This window comes from Hesperophylax consimilis, chromosome 22 (genome assembly GCF_061612785.1).
Source record: "Hesperophylax consimilis isolate HC1 chromosome 22, BYU_Hcon_1.0, whole genome shotgun sequence".
Lineage (NCBI taxonomy): Eukaryota > Metazoa > Arthropoda > Insecta > Trichoptera > Limnephilidae > Hesperophylax > Hesperophylax consimilis.
The window spans coordinates 27,400,557-27,413,639 of record NC_142857.1 but is presented as its reverse complement, the minus strand read 5'-3'; the positions used below and the strand labels follow the sequence as shown (position 1 = coordinate 27,413,639).

Genomic DNA, 13,083 nt, shown 5'->3' with positions numbered 1-13,083 from the left:
AAGTTACAAAAAAGAAATGTTATTTTTGTAGATAATATCTATACATTTGTTATGCCGAAACGTTAATTATTTGAAATTCCCTCGATAGAAAAAAATCCGCAAAGTAATCTCTGAAAATTATTAAAAACACGTTTTGTTCTGTTATTTCATATTTTATAAGCATGAACAAAATACACACAGTGAATCTTTAAATGCCGCTAAAGCATTTGTCGAGAGATTTTTGCTCTATTTCAAACGAGTCGTGTTTTATTGAATATTTTCAACATTTTTACTTAATTATTATCGTTTTTTTAATATTAGCGCGTTCCCTCTAACATTCGTATTTACATATCTCCCTTTCAAACCATCTGTGAACGCTTACTACGGGGCCTTAACAAGATCCCACTTAAGAAGTTTTTCGGTCCCTTGAAATTCCATAAAAAAAACTGTAAAAAACACGAACTTTTCCCACGAGAAGTTTCAGCCAAAACTGCTTCCTACCTATGAAATTTTAAAAATTCGGCGGTGAATCCGTCACATATGAAAACTAGTAGCGAAATATACTTGAAAATGTCCGCTTTTTCCGAATGTCAAAAAATTTATCACATTTTTGTCTGCATCCCATTTAGTAGGTTTTAGAAGTTCGGCAGTTAAACCATTATAAACCTAAACTAGTGTCACAACTCAAGTACCTGAAATGAAGCGTTTTTCAACAGTCATTAAATATACAACTTTGTTGAATCAGGTTTGTAACAGTTTTACATAAAGGAATCTAAAGTATTCGGAATGAGGATGGTAATTTTAAAACAAAAGATCTTTAAAAAATAAAGAATGTAATTTATTGCATTATAATTATTGGCATGAGACTCAAAATCAATAATCACAGATAATCTCAGAGCGTGACTAACCTCTATGAAAAATTAGTGGGTCGGTATTATTTTTATATATAAAAGAAACCAGTCATAGTGATTTAATGTTAAGTTAAAATTGTAGGCAATTATACAATGATTCTAATATTGCATATCATTAAGAGATAATTTAATGGGCGCCAGTTCCATACAGAAGTATGAAAGTTTGGAGGTGTGTGAATTATTGCCAATTTAAGTATATTGTTGGCTGGATGATTCCGCGATTCTTCACGGTGCCACGGCACGCCGGTTGCGGAGCACTCATGAGACTAATACTCTACATTGTATTAGTCTCATGAGACTGAATACTCTACATTGTAGAGTATTGGTCTCATGTTCCTGATGGTTATCTCCGTCACCGACAGCATAGACTGTGCCATCTCCCGGCCTCTAAAAAGGCAAGCTCTATTGATGCTGGTATAGTTGATACACCACTTATTTATTATGTAATACCATTTTATAAATGTACTTAAAAACGAATTAAAATGTAATTTTGTAATGTTTTTAAAGGAATAAACAAATTGAATTGAAAAGGATAGATAGAGAGAGGGAAGGATAGATAGAGAGAGGGAGTGGGAGAGACATAGAGGGAGTGACACTAGTTGGGCCGGTTCCAGACCTTCCTCTTACTAACCTAAGTTCTTCCTCAGGTGATCGTAGCCCTGATGCAGAAGAACCGGCGCTCGCAGCGCTCGGCCGGTCTGGACTGCCTGACCATCGGCTTTACCCTCTACAAGCAGCCCAACTCGGGACAGCGTCTCCTGCAACTTGATTTCTTCAAATACAATGCCTCCGTCGCCAGGAGTCCCTCATTCTTCAATCTGCGCGAGGTCAGCTGCAGGTAACCCACATAACCTCACTGTACCGGACGTTAGTCCGCACAAGACCGTAGATTTAGAGCGCCGGGTCCAAACCGTGTCTTCAGCCGATTAGAATGCTCCTTTACGGTCGATAGTAATGATAGTAGTTCGTTTGAAGATGATCGGAGTAAAACTTTGCCTAACAGGGCCGGCTGGTCTCGAGGAGGCAAACACCAGAAGATTTGGAGCGGAGACTAGGCGAGGTGAGGCAGGTGGTGGTCAGGAGTCACTTCTTGAAGTAGTAAAAACACTTAAGCTGAACTGATTTATTGTAAAATGTTTGCGTTTTATATTCAATTTGGCCGACGCGCAAGCGACATTCGGCTGCCGGGCAAAAAGGTGTGGGGAACTTTATCCCCGCTAGATGCAGTACATAAGCCGCCGCAAAATGTTGCACATTCATTTTGGCAGTGGGCTTGCTGAAGGCAGTCGCTTAAATTTGCGACATGTAAAAGATTTTGCAGGCTAGCCTGTATAACATTTATATTATTTTATGACATGACAGGTAATACAAAGTGTATCCTAACAACTAGATTTTTAGCTTGCCAAGATACAACACACAATTAAAAATGTCTGTAAATGAAATTTGTAAATTTGATTGTCAAGCGTTCAAATGTGTAAAGAAGTAGGCAGGTACCACCAATAAATCGCACCATACAAAATATACTGTAATATCGGAAAAAAAAGTCGACCTACTTATTGAAATCACTGATTGGAATGAAATACTAAACATAACGGAACCTTACTTAATTTATGAAGAAATTAAATCGAAATTCAAATATATTTACGAAAAAAGTACTGAAACAAAATCAAATACAAATAAACAGCGTAATAACCAAAAGGGCTGGATAAATTATAATCTCATTGAAAATATACAACTACGTGACACATTATGGAGGAAATGGAAAAACACGCCTAACAATAAAATATATGAAATCGAATTCAAGAAATACAGAAATAAACTAAATAAAAAAATATTAAACACAAAAAAAATATACTATAATAACAAATTTAAACATTGTTTCAAGGACATTAAAAAAACATGGAATGAAGTAAATCAAGTATTGGGTAGGAAAAATAAATCCGATTGTGATGAAGTAATATCTAAATATTTCTTAAATTCCCAAACTGCGGATGTGGTGGCAGAAAACTTTGCAAAATTCTTTGACGAAGGTGTAAATCAGTTATTGCACGAATGCAATGTTCGAGCGTCTGAGTTGAAGCAAGAACATTTGCAACATTCAATTTACCTACCAAGAGCTAATACAGAACAAACTGAATGCATTATCGGAAGAATGAAAAATTCAAAGACACCGGGCGTCGATCTAATTCGCATGTATGATCTAAAAAAACATGTTAAATTATTTAGTCCTATAATTACTCACCTAATTAACAGAATTATTGACACAAGTCACATTCCAGCTGAACTAAAATGCAGCATCATAAGGCCCATTTTTAAAAATGGAGATCACACCGTAATAAATAATTATAGGCCTATTTCCTTATTACCCGCATTAGAAAAAATATTAGAAAAATATATATCTATAAATTTGGATAAATATTTAAATAATTTGGGCATTATTGATGAATGTCAGTATGGCTTCCAAAAACAAAAAAGCTGTGATAAACTGCTCGAAAAATTTTCCAATTATATAAATTCAGAGCTTAACTCAAAAAAACATGTACTAGTATTATTTATTGATTTCTCAAAAGCTTTCGATACACTCAGCCATACACAATTAATCAAGGTACTCGAAATCATAGGAATCCGTGGTAAACTCCTATCATTTTTCAAAAACTATTTAACAAATAGAAAAATGTATGTAAAGATTTTGAATGTAATGAGTAATTTTAGATTTATTAAATCAGGGGTGCCACAAGGGTCAATTTTAGGACCAAAATTATACATTATATATGTAATTGCCATGTCTAAACTTTTTAAAATAGCCCGTAGATTTATTTTTGCTGATGATACTGCACTAGTTGTCTCTAATGAAAACCCTGAAATAGCTATTCAAGAATTACAAATTGACTTTAACGAGCTACTTAAATGGTCTCATGATGTAGGATTAATTATTAATGTCAAAAAAACTAAATGCATGTATATAAGATCACCGAGCTTGAAAATGTGGAACTTACCTAAAATAACTGCACATAATTTTGATTGTATACATAAAAAAATGGATAATATTTGCTGCTGTGAAAAAATTGATTTTGCAAACGAATATACTTACCTTGGCATAATCGTAGACAATAACTTTAAATGGGACAAAAGTGTGATCAAAATTTGTAACCAGCTCCGATGTTTGGCGAGTAATTTTTATAAATTAATATTTGTATTGCCTCGATGTACTCTCAAACTTATATATCATTCTATGGTCGAATCAATACTTAGATATGGAATTCGAACTTGGGGACACTCGAGTAATATTAATATTAAATACATTCAAAATCTACAAACTGCTATAATTAAAAAAATTGTTAAACCTAGCATTTACAAACAAAGAAACAACTTAAAATTACTGTATGGCTCTGAGGGCCTACTCCCAATTAAAGGGCTTCTCTGGTTTATTATAATTATGGATAATGCGGGAGAAAATGCGTACAAAAAGCCATTGGTGCATAGTCACAAAACAAGATTTACTGAAAAAAAAGGCCTAAAAATTCCACTAATATCAAATAAGTATGGTAGCAGAACACTTGACTATTTGATACCTGTGATTTATAACAAATTTAACGAAAACTTTAACTTGAAAAATAATGAGGAACCTTGCCCTAAACTGACAAAAAAGTGGTTAATAAATGAACAAAACGTTTATCTATCCTAAACATTATATTTGGTATTTATATTTAAACTTAAGCTAATGTGTATTATGTTATAACATTAAATGGTAGAACCTACAGACAAGCTGATTGTCACAGCTTTGTGGGACTACCCATATCTTATATTGTATAAAATGTAACTATATTAAATTTAATAAATAAAAAAAAAAAAAAAAAAAAAAAAAAAAAAAAGTTATTATTTTTCCGAAGCTCGCCGTAACATAGCGCTCCGAAAGAGGAAAGATTCACTATGCTACGAGGATCCTGGATTTTTTGTAGAGCCAAATATGTAAAATTTAAGGCAAAAAATACTGACTATTTTTTTAGTTATTCGTAGCGTGGCAATGTTTGTCTTTCCATTCATAGGGTTAACGTGTTTGTTTATTATTTCAGATTCAATCTTCCCCCTGGTACCTACTGCATCGTGCCCAGTACTTTAGAGCCCAACGAAGAAGGAGAATTCCTTTTGAGAGTGTTCACTGAAAAATGCAGCACCGTAACGTAAGTAATTAATAAGAATGTTGTCTGTGGCTATGTTTCTTATATTAAAATCTACAGTTTTGTTCAGATACTGATGAAATTTTGAACACTTCACATTCAAATCTTCTTTTTCCACCGCTTAACTTTTAATTTGCAAATTTGTTCGCTTTTGGGACCAGGGTATCGATTCTCCAATCCAGGCCGCTCACAATAGCCGTCGAAAGTACATACATACGTTGCTCGACATTCTTATTCTTGAGTCTCGTCGAAGCTACATACGCCAAAGGTCAAAAGTGACAATGTGTGGTTCGACCCACTCGTTGGAGTGGAATGACTTTGTCGAGAATCGTGGCCATGCCCATATGATGTTATAGAAATTGTTGTGTCTCCTTTACTGTCATGGTTAGAAATATGAACTAAACGATGTTAGAGAGAGAAAACACCACGCTTTATATTCAAATCTGGAAGAATTAAAATGTACACCTGTATGATACCAAAGTTTCCGACCTTTTTTTTCCATTATTTCTGGCTTTCACCCTTCAAGGGTGTTTGTTCTTGGCCATCATTTGAAATTATGAAGAAATGAAAGGTGAATTTAGATATTAATTTTATTTAAATAAGCAAATTTCAAAATTATAATGAAAATTGGAGTCGAGTTTAGACTTAGAAGAGATGAGATGTTGAATGGAGGGGAGGCAATTTTAGATAAGGATTGATAGAAGAGAGGATATTTGTTTAGAGAGGGACAACCAAAAAATATGTGATCTAAAGTTCCCACTTCTAGACCACAGAATATACAATCTGGGGGAGTCAAGGATGTGAATTTTAAAAAGGTGGGAAGGAACGGAACAATGTCCGATCCTCATTCGAATGAGTGAAGAAATTTCTTTTTTGGAAAAATGAGGGAATTGCTGAAACCACGGTTTTGTTGGAATAGTCCTTTGTATTGAGGCATAGCAGGCTCCCTTGGATTGGCTAGCAGTGTGCCAATACTCTGCCCAAACATTGCGGGATCTATTTTTGATGATGGAAAAAATGTCAGATAGGGGAATGTCATTTACGAGGGTAACAATGGGGTTGGACGCTCCTTGTTTTGCCAAGAATTTGAGAAAAATTTATGAAATTTTTTATGAATTATTTTTATAAGAAGCAAAAAAAAATGAGATGACAATAATGCTTATAATACGACTAGTAAAATGTGCATTTTTTTGTTATCAGTAATTCTAGTTAAAGGTGAGACATTTAAAAAAAAAATTATGTTGGCATTAAAAATTTTTATATTTACGAAATTGTGTTTATTTTTAATAATAACATTTGAAAACGTATTTCATCACCTTTCATAAACAGTTTTTAGTTTTAACCAAATTTTTTATGAATTATAAATTTAATGATTTTAAATTTTTTTTTTACAAAAACTGAAAATATGGACTAAACAATGAAATATAGGTAGTTTCATTGGCTTTAAACCCCAGTAAACAGTCATATGTACCCATTTTAATATTTGGTGGTATGATATTTATAATTAAATCGAAGAGCCGAATCGAAAATCAAACACCCAGAAATCTCCATCGCTCGAGTGGTTAAAAATCAATCAAGAATGATTCACCAATTAATTTTTTTTTGTCTTTTTCCAGTAAGCATGAAGAGGACATCGGTATGGGTGAGGTAGATGAACGGGTCAAGGACGAGATCCCTGAGGCGCCCTCTGCCCCTGAGGATCCCGTGCTGGACCGGTTGGAGCTGAAGGAGAATCAAGACTACTCCAAGCGCAACGGTCAGTGATTCTTTTACCTGTATTATTATAAAGTGTCTTTTTATTCTGTAACTGTTGGTATGTTTGTTGTCTTGGGATGGCTAAATTATTACAAAAAGGCATAATTTTAAATGAATTAGCTAAGAAAAATTACATTGGTTCTTACTATGGCATCAAATATTGCAGCATTATTAACACTATATGGTCGGGCATTTTACCGCCAAATTGGGCGCGAAGCGCGGGTGTTTTTTTCAATTTTAGTGCCAAAATTAGACTTTCCGCAAAATATTATTTTTTTATTTTTTATTAATTGCCGGAAACCCGGGCGTTTATTGCAATAACAGATCAATATAACAAATATGAAAGTAACCCGCCTCACTAGAAGATTTCTGTTCTGTTCTTCTATCTATTTGATATTTTTCGATGAAACTTTCAGTGTTTTACTTTAAAAAGATGTCTCTATTTATTTACTTAGCAATGTATGGAATGTATAATAGTGCTTCAATGTGTGATAGCGTTCGAAACACTTTCCTTTATGTAGGGGCACATTGCAAAACTTGCACATGTACCGCGTTTCACTGCGTAGTTTGTGAGAGGAACATACGCGACAACGATTTTTTTTTTTTTTGTGTTTCAAACTCATTGTATTAATAGATAGATAGATCGGGTACCGCCGACAATAGAAAACACATGACCCCGCACCCATTTAGAACCCCTTATTTACAAGTTTCCCGCTCCTTACCGCTTTGCGCAACAAAGCGAGTAAACTTGTCTCCCGCGTCTTACTGTAAAAAAGCGTATGACGAGTTTTCTCGTTTCCCGCAAAGAATTTGTTAAAATTGCCGTGTGTGACACTTCTTCGGGTCAAAATTGAATATTTTCTTAGTCTATATATTGTTTATGGCCTACTTTTGGTTTCGCAAACTGTCAAAATTGAATACGCTAAATTAGTAAATTAAATACTTTTACCACAAAGAACTGGTATTACTTTAGAAAGATACATTCGATGTCTACAATTATCAATAAGAATAATCTCGATTCTTGCTTTATTTACTTCAATAAAATAATTTATACGGACTGCTTAATAAACAGCGCAGATAATTCACACGTTAAATAGATGGATAATTCAATGACGAATACACTGGTGTGTAATTATGTGAATGAACATTGAATAAAACAAACACTTGCATCATTTTAACAGCCCCGCGTTCGAAAACAAACTTCAGTTCAGACAGAATTAATCTATGAATTCTAGAATAGTCTTCTAAATGCTTTAGGTGGTGGAATTGAGACATCTATTGACAAAATAGGAAAGCATTATATCAGCTTTCTACTTATGAAAACTGTTATACACAGAAATGTTTGAAATAATTCAAATAAATGTTTTACAAAAAGTAAAGAAAATTGGCATATTAAGAATTTGACATAATATGCCGAAATTCGTTTGAGTGGAAAATGTCGTGTTTACACTTGTGAAAATACTCCATTTTTTAAACATATTCAAACATAAAATGTGGCAGAACGAAACGAAGATAAAAACACGCGGCAGTTGCTAGAACACAGAGGATTGGCTGAAATGTCCTAAAACGACAATAATTAACCCTAGTGATTAGTAAAATGGTGAGCAAGAACAAGCTAGACGGCGGTATAGTAACTGAGTGTGTAAAAGGAAGATAACCCAACCCGTTGGTGTACAAAGCTTGGCGTTTGAGTCTAAGCACGCGGCAGACTAGTAAAAAACGGTGGATTATAGTATTGGTCAGATATGCATATACGAGCGGTGGATTGTTGAGAGAGTACTGTATTTGGCTAAACCCAGAATGTTTAAATTGATTTCAATTGGCTCTCGCTTGACTTTTTAAATCTGTTACCAATTCAGAGCCAAGGAGCTTACGTCCCTCACACAACACCGTGGCGGGAGATATTTATTTATTTAGACTTATTTTAACTCTTTTATTTATTGCCAGGTGGCAATTTCTTCCAACTGACTCAGTTTCTTAATGGAAATTAAAAAAGAATATTTGTAACTTTATACAATTTTTTTTTTCACAGTCTTTGTTTTATTTGCAGATAATTCATCAATATATGAAATTGGCGAAGATATCGACACTACCGACTTTACCTATGCCGATAGCGAGGACGAAGAAGCCGGTAGGAGACAGGGTCGGGTAGAATGGATTGACCAAAAACCAAATTATCAAAAAGTCAAAAGCGTTGAACCTAAAATGCTAGAAGGATCTAACAAGTGCACAGTTTGCAATAAGGTGTTTAAGCGACGTTGTAAACTGAAAAAACACTTTGAGGTTCATCTCCCGAAAACTCTGTGTGAAATCTGCGGGAGGCAGTTTAAGTACATGCATGCCTACACGGCGCATCTGGGGATTCACTTGACGGAACACAGGGTGCCCTGCCCGCAGTGCAACAGTTCCTTAGCCTCCAAGACAGGACTGGCCGCCCACATCAAGGCCAAGCACCAAGGCAAAAATCTGTTTATCTGCCCACAGCAGCGCGGAATCAGATTCAGGAGCCTGTATCGGCGGAATGAGCACTTGATGGAGAAGCACGGTGTGTGGTTCGACCGCTACGAGTGTCCCGAGTGCTCTCTGATCTGCAGTACGCGTGCGAAGTTTAACATACACATGAGGGCCGTGCACCGTAAGGAAAAGAATTTCAAGTGCCCGAAATTGTTTTTATTTTATTTTATGTTTATTTTTAGTTTTTTTATTTATTTATTTGCGTTATAAACAGTCTCTATACATGCATATATGACAGTGATAAGAGTATTTATATAATTGACCAATAAAATAGTGACAAAACAAATCATAACAGAAAAATACATAACAACATACCTAATACAAATAATTCTGATAAAGTACATCGTTAAATGACGAAAAGTGTTTTAATGATATATTTCCAAGGTTTACATTTAATTTTTAATGGACATCAATAATATCTTTGAGGAAGTGATTTATTCAAATTCGAACTTACTAAAGGTAAAAGATGAAATGTAATGATCTAATAATGAAAAAAAAAATATAAGAAAAAAAAATTGAAATATAAAAAATCAATGAAATATTAAATTTTGGTTAAACATATGGCATAAGATGCAGTGTCATTTTTTTACGAATGCTGTGAATTTAGCTAGGTTCGTGTTAAACACATCGATGTTTGGGCATAATCTTTTAAATGTGCTACAGCTTCTTATAAATACATTTTCAAGGCGATTTGTATTGCTTGAATGTATCCAGAGATCAAGTAACTCTTTTTGGATATCTGAAATAAATATTTTTAGTAAGTATGGGATATCAATAAAGTTATGAAGTATCTTATAGAGCATTAATAGGTCTCTGATATCACAGCGTTGTTCAAGAGATTTAAGGTTTATGGGGATATAGTATTCATCATTTCGCACACGACAAGAGACATATTTGATAAACTTTTTCTGAACTCTTTCTAGATATGCTTTATAAGTAGAACAATGAGGGTTCCACACTGTTAAAGCGTACTCCAGGTGGCTTCTGACGTAGAATATGTAAAGAATCTTAAATGTTTGTGGATTTTTGAAAACTGAACTTACTCAAACTTACTTTTGAAAGTATAAATCCCAACATTTTCAAAGCCTTCAACGTGATATGCTCGACGTGAGATTGAAAAAGAAGCTTACTGTCTAATAGAACTCCAAGATCTCTTATTACATTTACCCTGTTTAAAATATTGTTCTTAATTAAGTATGGATATAATATTGTGTTTTTCTTTCGAGAAAAGGATATGACGCTACATTTATCCGCATTCAGAAGAAGGCGATTTTCTAGACAATATACATTAACCAGAGAGGTTCATTCTGAAGCTCCATACAATCCCTCTCAGACTTAATGATTTCGACAATCTTTTTGTCATCCACATATAGATACAGCTGAGAGTTATGGATAGTTTTGTTAACATCATTTATAAAAATATTAAATAAGAGGGGGCCAAGGTGAGAACCTTGGGGAACTCCTGAAGTTACGGGACGAAACTAGAGCAGAACCCTTGTACCGTTACAGCTTGAGTACGATTGTTGAGAAAAGAGGCTAACCAACGAAGTGGGTCACCGTGAATACCCATTGCTTCGACTTTCTCAATTAAGATGCTGTGTGGGATTTTATCAAAGGCTTTGAAGTAGTTTGTGTAGACTACATCAACTTGATATCCGTTATCCATAGCAATAAGAACTGTTTCAACAAACTCACATAGATTAGTTTCTGTTGATTTTTTGGTGACAAAGCCGTGTTGATTCGAAATTATGTGTGGTCGTAGACGAAGGGAAAATGATATAAAAAACTATTTTTTCAAAAAGTTTACCTATTAAATTTAATTTAGAGATTAGTATGTAATTTTCAATATTGTGCTTGTCTCCTTTTTTAAATATAGGCACAATGTATGAACTTTTCCATTTCTGTGGGAAAATGCCAGAAGACAATGAAGTTTTGAATATTTGACTTAGTGGATAACATAGAACACTAGCACAATGTGTAGGGTGTATACCATCAGGCCCACTGCCTTTGGTAGGGTCTAATGATTTAAGATATTTACAAACTAATTCAGCATCTATATTAACATTATTAAGGTTGAGAATGGAGGTGTTTGGATTATATGGTCGAGTTGTAGACGAGGTGCACGGGGCGGGGGATTCGAAGGAGGATTGGAAATGCACGTTAAATTAGTTACTTATATCTTTCCCACCCGATACATGCTGAGAACTAAGAAACATGTGGTTTTGGAATTTCAGAGTTTTTTTGTTTAGATTTAACAAAGGTCCAAAAGTGTTTGGGATCGGTATTAGGTATTTCAGCCATATTATTGTTATGTATTATCATAGCACACTTTCTCCATACACTTTTGTCGTTCTCGGAGAATAGAGAAAGTTTGATAGTCAGAGTTACGGTTATAAATTTAGTATTTTTTGTGATATTTAAGTTTTTCTTTAATTACTTTTTTTAATGCGGGGTACCATGGGAGATACCTGGAGTCTATGTTAATTGATCTAGATGGTACATATGTGACAATTACCTTGTTTAACTCGGAATAGAAACGCGCCGTAATTGAGTCTACATTGCTGCTGTTTAGAGTCGTTGTCCAGTGGACGGCTGCCAAGGCGCTATTAATCTGCTCGTAGTCAGCGCTGTGATAGGAGTGGAGGGACGGTTCGTGGGACATGCGCAGCGACACCTCCAGCGAGCGGTGGTGTGCATCCTCCGGCACTAGCGGTATGTCACACCCAATTACAGTGCACGTGCAACTCAATATCTCGTTTACATTAAGCTGGTTGTTGAATTGACGGAAGCCGGTATAGTCTAAAAAATCAAAAAGAGTTGAAGTCAGTGCGTCGATTGAGGATCGATTAAGTACCAGGGAACCGTTTGCATTCAAGGCCAAAAGCCACGGGGCATGTCGTGTGTTGAAATCTCCTAATAAAAGGAATTCATCATTTGGGAAATTAGTATGCAACGTAGATATGAATTCAAAAAAGTCACTTAATGATTTAATCTGCTCCGTACCTTGCACGAAATATGAGCAGAATATAAGTAGGTTAGAAGTACGGGCTCCAGAACCTAGTGCAAGATTAGCTGTGGCTGTCTGCACGCTTAATGGACGGGAGGGAGGGTGAGGGGCACACTGGTAGTTCGCGGCGCACTGCGATAAGTGAACCGCCGCCGAATGCCTGGTCCAACAGCTCATAGTCACGATCACAACGGTGCACTACATATCGTTCATTAAATAATTCAAATGTACTTAGATTAATTTAATTAATAAGATTAATCTTCTTTTTAAATTATCATTATCAATTCCGAGACTTTAGCCGTTAGCCGCTAAAGCTCCTGTTAGCACTGTGCCCTGGTTTTACAACATGACTTCCCAGCAAAGCAGTCCATTGATACCATAGATAGGTGTTTTTTCATATTGAGTAGCCTGATTGTTACCATTGAGCCTATCTTGCTTGGACTGTCTATGAGGACATAGATTTAGGATTGTCTGATTCTGTGTATATCATTGAGGCTTGTATTCAATCGTGCATCACAATAATAGTAATACATATTTTATTGTATTGGTGGCTTATTTATCTATTATTTTCAAAGATATAGCGATTTCCTTAAACTGGTTCCTTTGTCTTCGCTCGCGTAAATTGTGTTAATAGGGACGACGGGGCTAAACTTAATAGTTCTTGGTATTCCGATATACAAAACACAATGCCGAAAATCATAATACGAGGTTAAATGTAAGTGATATTACTTCCACATAC

General features: G+C 35.0%; 1 protein-coding gene across 1 annotated transcript in view; it reads left to right on the top strand.

Moving 5' to 3' along the window:
• LOC149413392 (calpain-A-like) overlaps nt 1–9,591 on the top strand; it is a 42,751-nt gene extending 33,160 nt beyond the window's left edge. Inside the window, exons 11-14 of the mRNA XM_089645460.1 lie at nt 1,538–1,728; nt 4,964–5,071; nt 6,685–6,824; nt 8,874–9,591. Coding sequence (XP_089501586.1) covers nt 1,538–1,728; nt 4,964–5,071; nt 6,685–6,824; nt 8,874–9,547 — 1,113 coding nt within the window. The 3' untranslated portion in view covers nt 9,548–9,591. The remainder of the gene's footprint in view (nt 1–1,537; nt 1,729–4,963; nt 5,072–6,684; nt 6,825–8,873) is intronic.
• The last annotated feature ends 3,492 nt before the right edge of the window (nt 9,592–13,083 follow it).